The sequence below is a fragment of the Aquarana catesbeiana genome, linkage group LG08 (genome assembly GCF_042186555.1).
Source record: "Aquarana catesbeiana isolate 2022-GZ linkage group LG08, ASM4218655v1, whole genome shotgun sequence".
Taxonomy (NCBI): Eukaryota; Metazoa; Chordata; class Amphibia; order Anura; family Ranidae; genus Aquarana; species Aquarana catesbeiana.
The window spans coordinates 160,671,209-160,691,577 of NC_133331.1; the positions used below are offsets into that span (position 1 = coordinate 160,671,209).

Below are 20,369 nucleotides of genomic sequence, written 5' to 3' on the forward strand. Positions count from 1 at the left end.
CAGTTTCAGGGTCTTACCAATCTTTTTATAGTCTAGGCCATGGCCTTTATGTAGAGCAACAATTCTTTTTTTTTTCTGATCCTCAGAGAGTTCTTTGCCATGAGGTACCATGCTGAACTTCCAGTGACCAATATGAGAGAGTGAGAGCGATAACACCAATTTAACACACCTGCTCCCCATTCACACCTGAGACCTTGTAACACTAATGAGTCACATGACACCAGAGAGGGAAAATGGCTAATTGGGCACAAGTTGGACATTTTCACTTAGGGGTGTACTCACTTTTTTTTGCTAGCGGTTTAGACATTAATGGCTGTGTTGTTATTTTGAGGGAACAGTAAATTTACACTGTTATACAAGCTGTACGCTCACTACTTTTCATTGTAGCAAAGTGTAATTTCTTCAGTGTTGTCACGCACAAAGATAAAATATTTACAAAAATAAAAATGTGAGGGGTGTACTCACTTTTGTGATATACTGTGTGTGTATATGTGTGTGTGTGTGTGTGTATATGTATATGTATATATATATATATATATATATATATATATATATATATATATATATATATATATGTCTTATTTAAAGTCCCACAGATTTTCCTCCCCCCATTTGTTTGCATCTCCGATTATGGTGTAATGTCTATGGAATGTCTTATTATATATATATATATATATATATATATATATATATATATATATATATATATATATATATATATATATATATATTCCCTACCTGCTGCTTTTGTTTATTTTGTCCCAGGCTATTAACGTGGCAGCTATAGGTTTTTGTAATAAACCGTGCTTTGTGTCCTCTCTGGCTGCTAAATCGGTGGACTTGTTACATAATGACACTGGTAGGACTGTGCTGCCCCTGTGATAGAGATACATTTAATTTCATGTATTTGATTTCTGAAACAAAACATTCACAGGCAGCAAGCACTAATCTGACTACAATGCTTGCCTGGTCAGAAGTGGTGAAATATTAATTATTTAGGACTGTGCTAAGTGCCTGTTAAGCCGGAGGCAGAGTAGAGTAATAGGGAACATAACCAACCACTTTAAGGAGAATTAAAAAGCCATTTTCCTAATGCTATCTGGATGGTTTTGGGTAGGTAATAGTATGTACAGAGATCTCACCTTGTGTCCCAAAGGACTGGATAATTTTTCCAAGCTATTTGTACCATGAGAGCTGGTCTCACATTCTTGCCTTGTATTATGCAGACTACAGCCCTTGAAACTGAGCCGCTACTTCACTTCTCCTTTTACCAATAATCCCTTTAAGACCTTAGTATCCATTTGTCAAAGCCTGTATTTTACTATGTAGTGACTGTGTCGTACATTGCCTTGCTTCCTGTGTTTACCAGTTGGAGAAGTGTAGAATAATTAGTTTTAGGTGGAATGGCCCTTTAATTATCAAGTGAAATGTAAAATTAAAGCGGAACTTCACCCAAAAGGGGAAGTTCCACTTCTTTGCATCCCCCCCTTTAATTATTGGCACTTTTTGGGGGGCTGGGGGGCGCGGGTGCCTGGTTTTGACGGGTACCTGCTCCCACTTCCGGTGAAATCACAGCAGCAATCTGAGCGAAAGTTTGCCCCCACCCCCCACAGCCTTCTGAAACACACCACAGGTCCCAGAAGACTGCGGGACCATTCACAAAGCACAGTGCAGCTTGTGCATTGAGAAACTGACTGTGAAGCCGCAAGGCTTCACTTCCGGTTATCCTTATGATGCTACAAATTCTGGATGAACCCTCTGCACGCTGCTATATACTCTTTTTAGCAAACTTAGCAATGGAAAACAGGGATTTTTAGTAAACACATATTGCAGTACATGTTTAAAGTGGTAGCAAACCGCATAAAAAGAATAATTGGGACCCGGGAAGTTTGTCATAATGTGCTAGTATGCATCGCATACTAACACATTATGACCGATTTACCTGTAACAAAGCCCTTCAGCAGCACGCTGTCACCGCTGAAGGCACTTCCACCTTCACTCTGTCTTCTTTCTGGGTTCGTGGGCTTTGGCAATATGACATAACACGCGGGAGTCACTGTTTACAGCACGGCTCTGAAGGGAAGGCACAGGTATGTCGTTCCTTCAGAGTGCATGTGCTGATGACGTCATCGGCTCCATCTAAAGTAAATATCCCCTAAACCAGGGGTCCCCAACCCCCTGGCCGTGGCTTGAAGCCTGTCCGTGACCTGTTGGGGGCTGGGCCGCGGGGCAGGCGGTTGGCAAGACACAAGGCAGATCAAAAAACTTTCTAGTTTCTTCCCGTCCATGAGAGCCCGTCTTAGCCAAAATGGCGGCAGAGGCCAAATCACTAGTGCCTCCCCCGGACCTCTAGTGCAGTTCTGACGATACAGTAGCTGCATGGAGGTCTTAATGGGCCATGCAGTCAGGTCACTCCACACCATCCACTCAGTGCAGCTACGATGAAGAGCTTATATTCAATTGCCACACAGCAGGGGGTGATTGGCAGGCGAGTGACGCTCTGCCGCATGTCAATAAATGGCGGCTGCTCTCATTCTGACACCCCGCAAAAACACTACAAACACATGGATGCAGGAGCCTGGTGATTTGAGGTGCTCTGTGCAGTAATCCACTTACTGATGGCGTTTCCATAGAAGTCACTGTGCAGTCAAACCTCTCTGCTGATGATCTGTAAATATAGATCATTAGCAAAGAGGTTTGACTGCACAGAAATTCCTGTTAAAACCCTATCAGTGAGTGGCAACAATATCACCCAGAACCCGTCGTCACCAACATAAAGACACCATGACCCCCCCCAATGACAAAAATCTCTGGAACCGAAAAGGTTAGGGGCCGCTGTCCTAAACGTTTCACGTTTAGGAGATATTTACTGTTCCTATTGGTAAGCTTTTATTATAAGCTTACCTATAGGTAAAAATCATACAAGGGAGTTTACTCCCACTTTAAGCTGGCCAATTGCGTCCAAGTAATCTCTCTAATGGCTAGTCCTACTCTACTCTGCCAATGCAAATGATGGACACAATGCCAACATGGGGCAAGTGGGTTCAGATCTGGTCACTGACTTGCATTGCAACAAAAACAAGATATACCTGTGCTCAAATCCTAATAGCTTGTACATGTATATAATCTATTAGGTGCTAAAGTGGTGTGACCACATGTTAACACTACAAATTCTGGATGGACCCTCTGCACATTGCTATATTACCTTTCTAGCAAACTCTGCAATGAAAAACAGGGATTTTTAGTTCACACATATTGCAATACATGTTTAAGCTGGCCAACTGTGTCAAAGTGGGCAGCACAGTGGGGTGTAGTGAGTAGCACTCTCGCCTAGCAGTAAGAAGGGTCACTGGTTCAAATCCCAACCACGACACTACCTGCCTGGAGTTTGCATGTTCTCCCTGTGCCTGCGTGGGTTTCCTCTGGGTATTCCGGCTTCCTCTCACACTCCAAAGATATGCTGGTAGGTTAATTGGCTTCTGTCCAAAATTGGCCCTAGTATATGAATGTTAGGGACTTTGGATTGTGGGCTCCTTGAGGGTAGGGATCGATGTGAGTGTGCGATATATGTGTGGAGCTCTGCGTAAAAATTGACACAGCGCTATTTGGGTACCTTAGATAAAAACAGGGATAGTTGTAGACACGCACCCACACTTGTTCAGGTTGAACTCGATGGACTGGTGTCTTTATTCAACCTTACTAACTATGTAACCATGTAAAGTAATGCTTCTTATAGCCAGTCCTACTCTGCTCTGCCAATGCAAATGCTACGGTGGACACAATGCCAATATGGTGCGAGCAGACAGAAGGTGGGGGAGAGCTATTATGTTCAGGTCTGGTCCAATGACCTGCATTGCAACAGAAAAGAGATATTTTCTAGATATACCTGTGCTCATATCCCAATGGCTTGTACATGTATATAATCTATCAGGTGCTAAAGGGTTGTGACCACATGGTAACACTAGAAATTCCAAAAGCTTTGCAAGGAAATACAGGAATTTTTAGTTCAGTTGTAGTGTTAATATGTGGTCACACCCCTTTAGCACCTGATGGATTATATACATGTACAAGCTATTGGGATTTGAGCACAGGTATATTTGGTTACTTGTCAGTCAGTGCTGATGGGGGATGCCTACTGCAGCACTATCATGTTCCCTGCTGGCAGAACAAAATGATTACTGATAGCAGCTATAGCCACCAGCAGTAATCACTTGTAAAAAAAATCTGACAGGCTGGTTGTACCCACGCTGATTGATGGATCAACTTGGCTACAATCAGCCTGCCCATTAATGTAATCACTGCTGAACCCACCGAATTTCAATCCATGTATAGCCAGCTTTAGTTCATACCTATAGAGGAGATTAACAAAAAAAGGTTACTCTTCAAGCTGTTAACGAATTGATATTGAGTGATTGGTTTCAGTGCTGATAAGACATATTTGTTAACTATGCATTTATCTCTATCTACTGTTGTATAGTTGAGGACTAATGGATAAGCTATAGATCTATAGGTAGAGAAAGATATAGATATATATGACGTTGTTGATCGATTTAAAAGTTATTTGTAAGAGTTCATGAGATTTAAACTTTCATCCCAACTGTAATTTTTGCAGTGAAATTTGCTATCTGATTGGTTGCTTTGGATCCACCTTTTCAGTACTGGTCTTAATACGGTCCGTAAATTGGAACAGCACCAACAGTTCTAGTTTCAGGCTTGTTGATGCATGAGGTCAGAAGTGCTAACATTTCTCAGGCAGACGTTTCCAAGCATGAAGCCCAGACACCTGACTGGGTGTGATTTGTCACATGCGATGTTATTGGTTTATATTTCCCGTTTGTAGGTGCATTTCATGCCCAGAAGGGGTTAGAGAACCTTACCACTAGTTTTTCTAATTAAGGGAATTTGGAGCAAACCTTTCTCATCTTGCCTTTTCTGTGGTTACAGCATTTACATTTAGTTTTAAATAGTAGGTCTTTTTCGGTTGATGGCTATTTCCTTTACCCATTGTGGATAACTTTGTAAATGTGTAGCAGGCCTCAAGTCGACCCCGTGACACGTCTAGAAAGTCACATGATACATTTTTTTTTTTTTTTAATATAAAGCTATGTTGTGTTAATGCATGGTTCAACACATATATTGTACTGTACGTTATCACAAGGCACAGTAGTGCATGCAGCGATGTGCTGGCATTGCACTGCTGTTAATTCTGAATGACATCCCACACTGTTAAAGTTCTGCTCCTCTGGCTCCTAGGAGTGACAGACTGCATTACTATACACAGGCAGATCACCTCCTGATAGTCCATTTGGCCGGGGTAGTACAGGATGCCAATTTCCCCCACAGCTGAAAGTTGGGCGTTTGGATTGTCAGGCGCTCTGCTACTTATACCAAATCCATTGGAATGTGGTCAGCATATTAGGAGCCAGTGTGCAGGTAAAGTATGAAAATTCTCGTACGACAGACTAAAAATTCGGAAGTAATGCATTTGTATTGTGTTTTCAGATGAAAACTGTACGAATTAAACAAAAATCGTATGAGAAAAAAAATTTGTGTTTGTCCCTTGTATGGGCCTTAAGGGTCAGCAGCCTGGATACTGGCTGCCTTTGTTTACATATTAACTGCATTGGTGATGAACTGTAGCCAGCACATCGGAAATTATTGTTTACCTCAAGAGCCAGTGTGCAGATAAGGATCAGCAAACTGCTTTGGTGCTAGGATGTGGCAAGCACATTAGGAGCCATTGTTTACCTGGTGCCCAAAGCTTGCCATAGATCAAGCCATTTTCTTTCCTGCAACCATGGTTGCAGGAAAGAAAATCACTTGATTCCCCCCCCCCCCCATCAATGCACTCGGTTTTGATGAGGAATCCCTCCCACATTGCCATTGTGTTCTCCTGGCGGCTGGGAGCCGTCCCCGCCAGGGGAATACAGTGATTACCGCTAGTGGCTATAATAGCTGTTAATAATAGCATGTAAAATCCTACAGGCTGGTTGTACCCAGGTTTATCGATCAACTTGGGTACATTCAGCCTGCCCATGCATGGTTTAAATTCTAGCTGGTCCCTGGCTAACCGGTCGAGATTCAAACTGTCCTATGGCCGGCTCAACACCCAGCAAGGTCGCACACAGGGGTTTGGCTGGCTGAATACAGCCCGCAGACCACATTTTGGGCTCTAGGGCTCTTGATACTAGAGCATACCGACCAGCTGGCCTGGAAGGTATATCCCTCTACACTTTTGTCTATAAATTTCACTAAATTTAAACATTTACAGCAGTGTTAGATTACAAGCTAAAATTAATTATTATCACATGTTTTTGAAGATTCTACTGGCTTCTGAAATATGGTAAAGAGCAACTAGTTACCTGGAAAGATATATCCAAATCCCAATGTGCAGGGCAGGCTTCCATACAGCATCTTACAGATGTTGCTTTGCAATTTTGGCAACTAAAACACAGTTTTGTGATGTCATCCAGACAATTTAGTTACCATAATGCTAAAATCTAAACTAAAATTCTACTGCAGCCACATAGCTTAAAAAATTAAAAAAAAAGCATTTTTATCTACAGTATATACAGTATCTCATAAAAGTGAGTACACCCCTCACTTTTTTGTAAATATTTAATTATCTTTTCATGTGACAACACTGAAGAAATGACACTTTGCTACAATGTAATGTAGTGAGTGTACAGCTTGTATAACAGTGTAAATTTGCTGTCCCCTCAAAATAACTCCACACAGCCATTAATGTCCAAACCACTGGCAACAAATGTGAGTACACCCCTAAGTGAAAATGTCCAAATTGGGCCCAATTAGCCATTTTCCCTCACCGGTGTCATGTGACTCGTTAGTGTTACAAGGTCTCAGGTGTGAATGGGGAGCAGGTGTGTTAAATTTGGTGTTATCACTCTCACTTTCTCATACTGGTCAATGGAAGCTCAACATGGCACCTCATGGCAAAGAACACTCTGAGGATCTGAAAAAAAGAATGGTTGCTCTGCATACAGATGGCCTAGGCTATAAGAAGATTGGCAAGAACCTGAAACTGAGCTGCAGCATGGTGGCCAAGAACAAACATCAGTTTAACAGGACAGGTTCCACTCAGAACAGGCCTCGTCATGGCCAAAGAGGTTGAGTGCATGTGCTCAGCATCATAGCCAAAGGTTGTCTTTGGGAATAGACGTATGAGTGCTGCCAGCATTGGTGCAGAGGTTGAAGGGGTGGGGGTTCAGCGTGTCAGTGCTCAGACCATACGCCGCACACTGCATCAAATTGGTCTGCATGGCTCTCATCCCAGAAGCAAGCCTCTTCTAAAGATGATGCACAAGAAAGCCCACAAACAGTTTGCTGAAGACAAGCAGACTAAGGACATGGATTACTGGAACCATGTCCTGTGGTCTGATTAGACGAAGATAAACTTTATTTGGTTCAGATGGTGTCAAGCGTGTGTTGCTGCAAACAGGTGAGGAGTACAAAGATAAGTGTGTCTTGCCTACAGTCAAGTATGGTGGTGGGGAGTGTCATGGTCTGGGCTTCATGAGTGCTGTCGGCACTGGGGAGCTACAGTTCATTGCGGGAACCATGAATGCCAACATGTACTATGACGTACTGAAGCACAGCATCATTCCCTCCTTTCGGAGACTGGGCCGCAGGGCAGTATTCCAACATAACTACTCCAAACACACCTCCAAGACTGCCTTGCTAAAGAAGCTGAGGGTAAAGGTGATGCACTGGCCAAGCATGTCTCCAGACCCAAACCCTATTGAGCATCTGTGGGGCATCCTCAAACGGAAGGTGGAGGAGCGCAAGGTCTCTAACATCCACCAGCTCTGTGATGTCGTCAGTGGCAACCTGTGAAGCTCTGGTGAACTCCATGCCCAAGGGGGTTAAGGCAGTGCTGGAAAATAATGGTGGCCACACACAATTTTGACACTTTGTGCCCAATTTGGACATTTTCACTTAGAGGTGTACTCCCTTTTGTTGTTAATGTAGACATTAATGGCTGTGTGTTGAGTTATTTTGAGGGGACAGCAACACTTTTCTGTTTTGCCGCTGGGTGGCCGGGCACTTGGTGGCATTTTATAAGACGAGGGCAATGCAAGGTTAGATTATGAGTATATGGGGTATCTCAGCCAATGGGCAGGGGTTTTCTTAAATCCCTTGGCCTGCTGGGAGATCTTGTATTTTTTGGGTGAAGTCAGGTAATCAATGTTTTGTGCCACCTGGATGGCTGTCTGGTGGCCGTGTGTTGTGCTGCCCTTGCTTCCAGGCTGGAGTTTGGACCTATCCCAGGCACATCTGGCTACTAGGCTGTTTGAGGGCGGAGAAGCTGTTGCCACTAAGGGACCAATCAACCCTACTACCAGGGACCACAGTGAGTAGCTGAAGCAAGTACCGGAGCAGAATTCTCACCAACTGGAGACTGACGAATCGGGAAACTTCAGTCGAGTATCAAGCCAGGGACCCAGGAGCTCAAGGGATTCAATGGCAGTGAATCATCTAGTCTAGTGAGAGAGACTGGGAGCTCAGTGGGTTGAAGAACTACAAGAAGTGATTGTAGTGGAAGTGAAGGAACTGTTACACCTTGTGTTAGAAACTGTTAAAGACTGTTGCCATAGGAGACAGCATTTCTACACATGCAGATGTGGCGTCTTGCTGGATGCCTTTCCCTGCATGGCTGTCTACCTGTAGAAGTCGGAGTCTGCCAAATTAACATTGCAACTGCCTAAGGGTGTCCTAGCCCTAACCCTCTCTCCCAAAGTTCTGTTCAAGAGAAATAAAATCTCTTTGCATTCAAGAAGTGTCTGGTGCCCATGAATCTACTTTACACTACACCTACTATGCCTTACAACCCACTCTATATGGAAGGATGTGAGCAGCTCTTGGCTCTGGAGGTTCTCATAGACTGAAGGAGGCCTGGGACCTTGCTACATAGATGTTATGAGTCATACCTATCCTCAGGCCCTACCACCAGCTGTGCTTTGAGGCTATCCACGCCGATCACTAAATAAAATTGAAGAGTCATTCATTTCCCATTAATATATATGTGAGGTCACAAACCTACACTTATGGCAAGATTAGAGGACAGGTTTGAGCAATGCAGCTTTCAGGGTATGCACGCATCTGCTGTTACTAGGCCACTGCTAATTCTGCATATTCTGCACATTTGCCATGCATTAGCTACATTTATTTTTAAATATGACCTATTGGTGTCCATGGATTACACACACAGTTATACAAGCGAAGTTCATTTGTAAATGTTGGACACAGCAAATAGCTGTGGGTTCATCAGTGACATCAGTACCAATGTGCACACACCAAAGGTTTTACATTAATAATAAGGCTTTAGCTTTTAAATCTTTGTCTGCAGAGCAATATATACAGCAAACGTTTACCAGAGTGCCTTCACATCACATCAGTGCCACTGTGCTTCATTGAGGGTTGCCTTCCACTGAGAGGAGATCTGAAAATATCTTTTTTCACTTTGGCACGGAAGGGTCTGTTTATCAATAAACGTGAAATGAAACTAAATCCACAGTATTTCAATGTTATGTGAAAACTTCCAGGGGGATGAAACGTGTTATTTTTTATTTTTTATTTTTATATAGATACTATATAGCATTACAACTGAAAAAAATAAATTAAAAATGTATTTTGTAAATGTACATTTATTTGTCATGTTTTTACAATTCAGCTGGTCTTTTTTTACATGTCTAGCCTTACAGCTGGCTGTAGACTGTTCAAATTGTCCGAGATTGGATCCATGTATGGGCAGGCTTATTGTACCCAAGTTGATTGATCAACTTGGGTTCAACTAGCCTGCCGGATTATTTATGCGATTTATTGCCAGCGGCTATAGCTGCTAGCAATAATCACTGTGTTTTCTCCTGGCAGGGACAACTCTGGGTTCACATCGGTGCACTCTGGTTTGGATAGAGCATGATTTATGACTGTTTTCATAATGCGTTTTTGGGAGAGTCTGCCATGCTGCATCTGTGATGCACTTTCAGGAAACGCATGGTCTAATAGACCTCTAGAACGCGGAAACAATTTTGCTGCACCAAAACTGCAGCACAGCGGCGTGAATCCGGCCTAAGGAGGCTTGAAGTCCTGTTCTGTTCCATTCCAGTTGACCAACAGAAGTACTCCTAGGGTTACATGTATTGCCGGTTGAAAAACATTTTTGTCATGGATACATTGCTTTTCGAAAGGTGCAATTAGCAGAACCTATCAATGCTCCTGTTTAAATGAACTCCATCTAATGAGTTAGTGTTGCCACTCTCCCAACATAATTATTGGTAAGAAGCGTGGAATAGTATATCTATTACGTGAGGAATCTGCCATGGCAGCACACTTGGAAGCTCTCCGGACATGAGACTGAGACATGACACCAGCGTTACATGACTCTAGAATGCTGCTTCATGCTCTGCTCTGGAAGGGCTTGGACAACCTTTAGGCTCAGGCTGGTGTGTTGCTATGCCCAGAATGGGTTGGCCTGTTTGGTTGCTATGACGACCAAATGGTGTTAACCCTCTGTCCTGACCTTGGATATTCCATGCAGCTCCATTTACGTTTACTGTATGAGACAACGTCCCCTTTATTTTTCATCTGATGGCCTGCACTTTCTGAGTGTCAAAGACACAAAAAGGTCAAGTTTCTGGTATCTCTTATTTAATTATTTGCTTCTGTTGATTCTCTTAGAATTGATCTACCTGGAGAAAGGCTAAATTTGTGCATTGCTACAAAGCTGCTCTGTGTTGATACAGTTATAAACTCCTGAATTTGGGGGACTCTGTATCAATGAAGGGTATAATATGCGTATAAAAATCCTCAATCCTGTTACCCTGCCTCGAGAAGCTTGGGCTACCCCATGCTTCTAATGTTGCAATATTGCATATTATAAGTTTGTATGCTTAGGTGCATTGTTGGTTTGTCCCAGGAAAAAACACATATAATCCCAGCCATTAGAACTTTAGACTCAGACAAGCCTTTCCTTCAAACATTTCAAGACCAGACAGTTTTAAATGATATCACAATTACAGGAGGCCCTGTGAAGCTGTTCTTTTGCCCAGGCTCACTTTGCTGTTCACTCTGCATCAATGTGCCAGGTGCAGTAAGGCCACTCTATCCTAATCCTAGATCTGCTCACTGATGGTGCCGTCAATGTGTAATGCACTGGAGACAGGATCAAGTGGTATATACCTCTGCTGATATAAATGTGCTGATAGGCTCTTGTGAGGTCAGAAGAACGGAGGGTGGCTAGGACACCTTACCCAACTTTTACAAATTACTTTTCTGTATTGTAGTAGGCACCTTATCACTGGAGCAGCAATACAGTTGTGGCTTTACATAATCGTAGGTATCTCACCTCCCTTCTGGCTCTATCGAGTTACTTTGATGACTTTATTAGGCATTTAGAGTCCAAGCGTGCAATCCTCTGTGGGTATTCTTACAGGTATTGGCACAGTGCAGGACCATGACATAAACATGAATGCTTATAGCAACTTAAGTGTCCATGTTTATGCATCAGCCAATCATCCTAGGCATCAGTTGAACAAATTAGATGGTTGATAAAATCTAACCCTTCCGACTGCTTTTTCCTTTCTCATTAGTCGGCCGGGGTCTCTACAGGTTACGGAGTGCCCATAAAATTGTTTCCTGATCTGACAGTAATTGGTGAATTTCAGTTGACCTGGGACAAGTATTTGCGTTTGAGAGACTTAAGCTGAACACCAGTCAGTCAACTTAAACTACAGGTAAAATACATATAGTATGTGGGTGCAGTTGTACCTGCTAAAGGATTATTTCTGTTCAATCATTATGTAAAGTGGTTGTAACCCAAAAAAAAAAAAAAAAATGCGCTTGTCCCTTTTAAGGCACGAGATATAACACAGTGCTTTTGCCATGTCAATTGTCCCTTTCTATGCTGTAAAATACCCGTCTGATCTTGCCTGTTCCTGTCTTCCCCTCTGTAAACTGACCAAGTTTATCATGGCTGCTTGATCTGATAGCATGGTTAGTTTACGTGACTCTGTCATCCAGCTCTTTCCTCAGCGTCTCTGCATCTCCCCCTCCCTGTCTCTTCTGTAGTCTGTGTGTGTGAGCTGAGTTCTGTGAATTAATAAACTACAAGTACTGTCAGCCACAGCAGCCACAGCTTGTAGTCCTCAATGAAGTATGAGGGCGCCGGAACACTCTCGTTGGTCCATTGATTGCACTGCTGCCTTGATTTTGAGATATGGGCAGACAATATACTAGATCTACAGGATCCTGGCATTGCCCCTGTGATCTGCTGATCGTGTGTACACAGTGCCTTACAGTCTGCTGGATATAAAAGTTTTACCTGTAAAAAAGATGTGCATTTCCTATTTAATTTTTTAATAAAAGGTGAAGTTGGCCTTTAAATATTGATATAAGGATGAGTGAGGCGCACCTTCATTATTGAAAGATCACATACTTCATTCCTGACCATTTCCCTTTAACCCATTTTAGAGTCGGCCTGTTTATCTTCTCAGTGCTTTACTGATGACTAAATCGCAGAAATGCGAGTCTCCCCTTTATTTTTATAATAAGCTTTGTTTTCTCTCCCTCGTCTAGTTAGTTATGCTCCATTTCCACTTAGAAAGTATCATTGCAGTTTACATAAGTTAATGATTAGCATCATTACCCAAATGAACGACATGAAAACCAGTGTACCCTGGAGCTAAACACAGGTAACTTGCTGAACATGGTTCCTTGTAGAACTGTCGATTCAGTGTAACCTTTTATCAGATCAGTAATTTTCTTTGTAACACTTTAATGAAGACTTTTGTTAGGTATAAATGTATTTATCCTACACTTCACAGACAAATCACATTTTATTCTGGTTGGCGCAGTTTGAACAGCAGTAGGTTCATTGTCCTCTTTGTCTGAGCTGCCTTGTGATTAATTGTAGCTTGTAGTTGCGTGGTTTGAAGCATTATGCCTAGTAATTTTCTGTGTTAACCAAACTTATACATGGCGAAGCTTTACTTTTTTGTGATAAGTAATGGAGAAAAATTGCTTATTTATTTTTTGTGTTGTATAGAAAATTTGATGTCTGTCTTTCTATTCAATGCAGTTCAGGCTGGGTGTTCAGTTATGTATTTTACTAGTTAATAATAGAAATCTTACAGTCTGTTGCAGACTGAACAAGATGCATCTTACAGTGTATGACCAGCTTAACTTGTGTAAACCCAACATTTCATATTCCTGATATATGCCTGCTGTACCGTGTACTTGTATGAAAAAGTATCCTGTTCTCTTTGTATTGCTTCCGATATGTAAAATCCCTGGTATTCCTGCCAGTCCCTCCTGCTTTCCCATTAAAAACTGACCACACTAAGCAGGAGGACACACTGTGGTCAGTTGTCTAGCTGTGCTGGGAACCTGCCCTGCTCTCCAATGATCAGACTTGGCCTTATATCACACACACACACACACACACACACACACACACACACACACACACACACACACACACACACACACACACCCACACACCCACACACACAGCCTTTTACTAGGAACTTCGGTGTTCTGCTGTTTCTCCTCCCCCCCAGCTCTTTTTCAGCTGAGAACAAAGAATGTGATCACTTGTAAAAAGGGAAAACATTTTATTTTCTTATATCTATACACAAATGTTTCCCTTTTCTATTTTAAACTGAATGGGTTGTTTTACAATGTGAGGGTTTACAATAACTTTAAATGGGCAAATGCAGCGTGCTTTTTAATATCAGTTTGAGATGCATTTAAAATCATTCTGAACTCGTTGTGGTTGACCTTTTTTAAGAATGCAAAATCAGCTGGAAGCAGCTCAAATATAGACTTGTATGGGGAAAGAAGCAATTTTGAAGTACACAGAAGCTTGTCAACACTGGCCTTAACACCGTAAACTTGCTTACAGGAACATAGGGGATCCTATAAGTGGGTTGCTGCTCTATCATTGGGACGCAGGGAGGGGACACCTGTGTGTTCCTTACTTAAACTGGTTCTAAAGGCAGAAGGTTTTTTATCTTAATGCATTCTATGCATTAAGATAAAAGAAACCTTGTATGTGCCGCACCCTCCCTAACACTTAGCTGAGCCTCATCTCGATCCAGCGATGTTGCACAAGTCTTGGCTGTTCAGGACTCTCCCTCCTCATTGGCTGAGATAGCAGCGGGTATCATTGGCTACTGCTGCTGTCAGTCAGTGAGAGAGGGGGCGGGGCCAAACTGAGGCTCCATGTCTGAATGGACACACAGAGCAGCGACTAGGCTCAGGTGTCCCCATAGGAAGCTGCTTGCTGTGGGGGCACTCGGCAGGAGGGAGGGGCCAGGACCGCCGACGAGATACATGAGGGGAAGGATCTGGGCTGCTCTGTGCAAAAAAAAAAAAAAAAACACCTAAGTCTTCAATATTACTTTAATTGGGATTGTGAAAATGTTGTCAACCTCTCATCTGTACAGTATGACAGTTATGTAAATCACAGAATTGGCTGAACAGCATTACAGGTATTTTGTCAAGAAATAATGTTCACAAGTATGCATTTAACTGGGTATTTAGCTGTCAAGTCAGGGGCCTACTTTAGCAAATTAAGATTTCTCCCTAAATAACTTGTGCACAGTGCAGATAGGAATGGTGTGTTCTTACTCTGTAGCAGGGTAGATAACCTGCTTTTAGCATTTTATGATTGTTGAGTGTTGAAAAGCTAATCTGATTGGTGGCTTAGCATTACTGCATCAATTGTCTGTATGCTGGCACAATTCCAAAAGTCAGATAAGGCTTCTACTGGGATACAATTGGCACATAACTTTTTTTTTTTTGTTTTTTTTTTTGTTTTGAGGACCTCTATTTTTATTTCACTCATTACCATTACAGGCACTGTTTCCTAGGCTGAAATTACTGGCTCTAAAATACAATATTCATTGGTCTTTCTTTGTGTGTCGGACCTGATTTGTTGATGCTGCCAAATATGTCCTGCATATAATTCACAAGCCCCACTAGTTCTACCAAAGGTCTCTCTAAAGCCTGTCTTGTCCCGATTAATCTTTTTGGCATGTAAGCCATAGTTTAACATGTGTAGCCACTGTTTTTCTTGTAATTACATTTTCTAATTTATGTTTAATTTTTATTCCAGTAACTTTATAAAATTCATTAGTAGTTCTTAAATATTATATATCTTCAAACCGTTTTTTTTCTTTTGCAGACCACCAGAAGCTTGAACGCGAGGCTCGGATTTGCCGCCTTCTGAAGCATCCTAATATTGGTGAGTGTTGTCATTTCCCACATTTCTATTTCAATCGTTTTTTTTTTTTTTTTTTTAATTGTGTTCATGTAATGGAAAATACAAGAAGACTTTTTCGATAGCCAAGTGTACAGGTGTATAATGAAACAAACAAAAAAAAAAATTTTGTATAGAATGTCCAGAGTCCTTAAAAGCTAAGTTCAGCTTTGTTCACCTCTTCTTCTTCTTTTTTTTTTTTTTCTAAATTCCAGCTCCCCTGTGTGCCGGTATAGCATTAATGTACTTCTATGCAAAAATGAAACGGCTTTCCATTTATTCGACAAACGCTTACCTCCCTGTATTTATGGCTGTTCAAAGACGCTGCTCCGTTACTTTTGCCTTACTTTGTGGACAGACTTTAGGTCATGACACAGGAAGGAGTTGACCATCTGATCTCATTAGCACACACCCTGCATCATCTACCCTCAGCTGGTCAACTACTTCTTGTGTCATGACCTAAAGTATGTCCAGGAAGTAAGGCAGAAGTAATGGAGAAGTGTTTTTAAACAGCCATGAAGAGTGAGATAAGTGTGTGTTGAATAAATGGAAGGCTGTTTTATTTTTGCATAGAAGTACATTAATGCTATATTGGTACATAGGGAAGCTGGAATTTAGAAGGAAAAAAAAAAGTGAACTTGGCCTTCAAGAGCAAAATGTCTCTTCCCACTTTTGCTCCTAGTAGCCTCTGATTTGCCAGCGCACCATGCATGATCTTAGCAGGACGATGAGCAGAATATCTGGCTGACAATAAGCGTGTGACGTCCGATACACAGAAAGGTGATCTTGTAATAAATTGAATGAGGTCTATCATCTCTATTGATTTGCCAGCTATCAGCTCCTCTATTGATTTGCCAGCCTGGTATGCAGCCAATTCATTTCTGAATACCTAAAGAGCTTTTTAATTAAATGTATAGGATTGCACAGCACAGGGTTGGATGAACTGAAGTATTGGGGATGTGATGTATAACCATCTCCTTTTCTCCAGTGTAAACTGAACATTCCTCAGTAAGTAAAATGATGGTTTATATTAATGTCTGCAAAATTTATAAGCACTAGAGATGTACTGAAATTTCGGCGCCTGAAACATATTAGCCAAAAATTGTGTTTTTGCCAAAAGAAAAAAAAAAAGTGCTGATAATGGCCATGGGTCACGCTGGGGTGGAGGCGTGGCTGCGCAGTGGGGATGCCTGTGTTGCCCATGCCGAGTGGCAATGGCCGCGCCGCCAGGTGACGTCACTCTCTGTGTAGTTGGCGTGCACATTCCCTGTGGTTAGGAGTCAACAGCATACAGGGCTTCTTTGGAGAGCTGGCTCTGTCTCTCCTGGATGGATATGGCTACTATATTCATTTTGTGAGAATTGCCGCTGGAGATCTTTTCTGCTCTTTGGGTACATAAAACTACTAGAAATATAAAATACAATATAACATTTATTGATTGCATGCTATTTAGAAACATATAGCGTTCAGTAGTATGCAAAAGTTGAATATAATACAAATGTTTTTAAAAGGTGCATCCTGAATTTTCGGTTTTGACACCAAAATTTCCATTTCAGTGCACCTCCTAATAAGCACTTTTAAAGCAGACCTTCCCTGCGTCTGAGCACCACAAACAAAAAACACTGTTTAATTTTTAATATCCAAAGTAAACACCCCCATCCATGTCTTCATGATTTATTTTGCTGAGAAATCACTCTGAAAAACAACCCCCTAGCATTTTTTACTATGGTCATCTTGAGTAAGGACAAAATGATTCATGTAGTATTTACTTCCTGGAAACCATCTGCCTTTAGCTCAAGCATGCATGAAACCAGGAAGTAACTGAAGAAATGTTACTATGATTACCAGATATGGACAAAGATGAAATCCACTGTTAAATGTTGATCGATGTCTAACAATGTATTGCAATATGAAAATGTTTTTATGGAACTTTGTCCAATTTTTTTAATGAAATGAATAAACATATTTTAAACATAAATTTGTTGTGCCTCAAAAGTCCCAATTCTTTGATCTCTATGATTATCTGATTGATTTGCTGTACAAGGGGTGTGGCACATTACCACTTCCATAAACTATATTTTAAAGTGGAAGTCCATGCTAAAACTAAAATCTCTGCCTCTATAGCCACCAACATTCTAACACTAACCTATCTGGCCCTGTAAGGAGAAAAAAATCAGTATACATACCTATTCTGCAGGCGATCCGACCCGATCTCCAGCAGCGGAAGCTCTGATCCCACACTGAGCTATCAGCCGCGGCTTTGCTGTGGAGGCGGGTGCAGAGAACACGTTCGACAATGGAAGCCTCATAGTGGGTGACCTCACTCCTCATTTATTTCACAGCCGTTGTCGGACGTGTACTCAGCAGAACTTCCGCTGCTGGAGATCGGGTCGGATTTTCTGCAGAAAAGGTGTGTATACTCGTTTTTTTTTAATCTTTACAGGGCTAGGTTGGTGTTAGAATGTTGGTGGCTATAGATGCAGGGATTTTAGTTTTAGCATGGACTTCCACTTTAACCTTGTCTCAAGCCATGTAAAGTAGGCAGGTTGTAACTGGTAGATATTACAAGGAGACATATAAACAGTACTGTGCTTGTGGCGCATTGCTGTAAACACAGAGTTGGATTTTGTGTTTAATAGCAGATGTCTGCTGTTCTGTTTAGGAGCAGGCAGAGCTTCAATAACATTGTGCAGCTCTGGCTTGACACTGAATAGGGAAAGCAAGTAATACAGCACAAGAGACTGAAAAAAAGCTGTTTGTATATTTGCCTATGACATATGGCTAGTCTGGTATGGACAGAAGGCATGTGGTATGCTTGTTTTGGCATGCCATTTCCCAGTGCTGTCCATGAGGGTGGTTATGTTTGCAGGGCAGTAATTTTTTTCTGCCAAAATGTTTTATAATGGCATTCATTCTGATAGTTTGGCATGCAAGCACAGACACAACAAGATGCTGTTCTGTGATGATCGTGCTAAGCATTGGCAACCCTTTCAGAATGCTTTTAATCCCTTTAGAGATGATGTGTAGCTGGTTACATGGGAAGAAGGAATCCTAAACTTGGTTTATTTGACCACAGAAAGGGTAATTGGTTTGCGTAGGGCAGTGAGTAATTTGCAGTCATATAAAAATGGAAGTACACCCCTCGGATCTTGTTGACTTTTTCAACATATTTGAACAAGGAAAACAGACTTTCATTCAAGCTGTGCCTGCAGATAAAGGTGATTTAAAATAACGAAGTGTGGCCAAATATTTTTCTTTATAGCACATCTTGGGACACAGAGCCTAAGTAATAACTTAATGGGTTATGGGCCACTTTCAGGTGTTGACACTGGTATACCCAATACAGGAAGTTCACTCCCCTATATAACCCCTCCTCCTCCCAGGAGTACCTCAGTTTTTTCGCCAGTGTCTAAGGTGTTGGTCACGATTGGAAGATGTGCTCTGAGGAGCTCCAGGAGGGATCCATGCTTGATTTAAATAACCTCCACAGCTGGATCCATCCTAGCCACTGAGGCAACAGGATGGTACCTGGGCCTCGCATAGAATGACAAGGTTTTGCCTGTAAGCCTCTCTTTTGAGGGCTGGAACCCAGGAACCAGGACTCTCTTTTTGGTCATGCTACATTACCTAAAAGTTGCTCCTAAGGGGTGCTATACAGGTCCAAAGGAGTGTAACCCCTATTATAGGGACCCAGTCTTTGAAGGTTTACTAACGCTGCCCGCCGTAATGGATGAAGTTTGGATCTGGCTGTTTTCAGCAGTATCCTGCAACGAGGATAAGGTAAGAGAAAAGCTTAGGAACTGCAAAGTCCACCTATGCCTTTTCTTCCATATGATACATTGTAATACCTTAAAATCTCCTCCAGAGGTAGTAAAGATACGCATACCCTTTCAGCAGCTCTGTGTCCAGCTAAAAACAGCGTGTGTATTGCAGGAGGGGGTTCATTATTAAAACAAGGTGTCCTCTCACCCCAGGGGGCTACAAGGGGGTACAGCATTTTATACATTCCATCTGTCTAAGAAAGACACAAGTTTCAGTTGAGCAATGTTACTTAACTAATTGGCAAGGTATTACAGTGCTAAGGCTGATCCACCCTTATTTGTACAGTTCTACAAGCTACAACAAAAAATATTAAGCCTCAACTGCTAAGAAAATAAGCCCCCCCGGAGGGGTGCGGGGCGGTTTTTTTAATCTACATAATGATGTTGTCAGTGTTACAAAGACTTTTATGTTCTTACCTTAGATAAGCCTTGTTGCGAAAGCAAAGAAGCCAGCTCCCCCATGATGAGACCTGCCAAGAGCGCCAGGTCGGCTGCAGCCTCCTCTCCTTCGGGTCTGTATCACAGATCCGAATACCGTCCTGCCATGCGCGCTGAGGTTCAGCTTAAAAAAAGGGAGTAGGGCGGGTCAATGAAAGGGGCGTGGCCTAAGGCAGTCGGCACATGCTGGGACTCCAATCAGGCTTACACCTGAGAAGTCTCCTATAAAGCAGACGCTCTAATGACACAAGGTCTCTATCAGAGCAGCTCAAGTAAAGACTCTGCCACACAGGAGCGCTGGGCACGTAAGGGGTGTAGAAAGACATTTCCAGTACAGGAAATACAATTGTTATTCAGCATCAAAGACTGATCTGTATGGAAGCATTTGTTGCTAGACTATTGCTCAACAAATAGTATATTTGTCTTAAAGTACCACTGCTTTTGTGCTTAGCATTATGACTTCCAGAGCTACCACAAAGGTGCCAAAAATTCCACCCCCAGGCGCTGGGAACTCTAGTCATGCCTCCACACTGTCATCCTCTCCGGAGATACCAGATATGGCAAGCCAGGGTGAGTCATTGGAACCTATTGGTGGTGCAACTGCTTCTCACACTTCAGCCCTTGTATATGTGATATATATCCTCTGCCTTGCAGGGCTTAGAAGGAAGATTAGCGGCTTTAATCGCATCCTCTATCCGAACGGATAAAAAGCGTGCTAGATCCCCCTCCCCAACCTCAAACCCTTTACCAAGGGAACAGTGGGCACAGGATGAGGTATTACCCTCAGGCGATCACGTGGAAAAACAAGCCGATTATTCCTCTGCGGAGGA

The 20,369-nt window shown here is 42.2% G+C and overlaps 1 protein-coding gene across 30 annotated transcripts in view; it reads left to right on the forward strand.

Moving 5' to 3' along the window:
• CAMK2G (calcium/calmodulin dependent protein kinase II gamma) overlaps positions 1-20,369 on the forward strand; it is a 409,422-nt gene that overhangs the window by 161,348 nt on the left and 227,705 nt on the right. For all 30 annotated transcript variants that reach the window (XM_073596628.1, XM_073596634.1, XM_073596638.1 and 27 more), the window contains exon 3: positions 15,206-15,265. In XM_073596628.1, the coding sequence (XP_073452729.1) occupies positions 15,206-15,265 (60 nt within the window). The remainder of the gene's footprint in view (positions 1-15,205; positions 15,266-20,369) is intronic.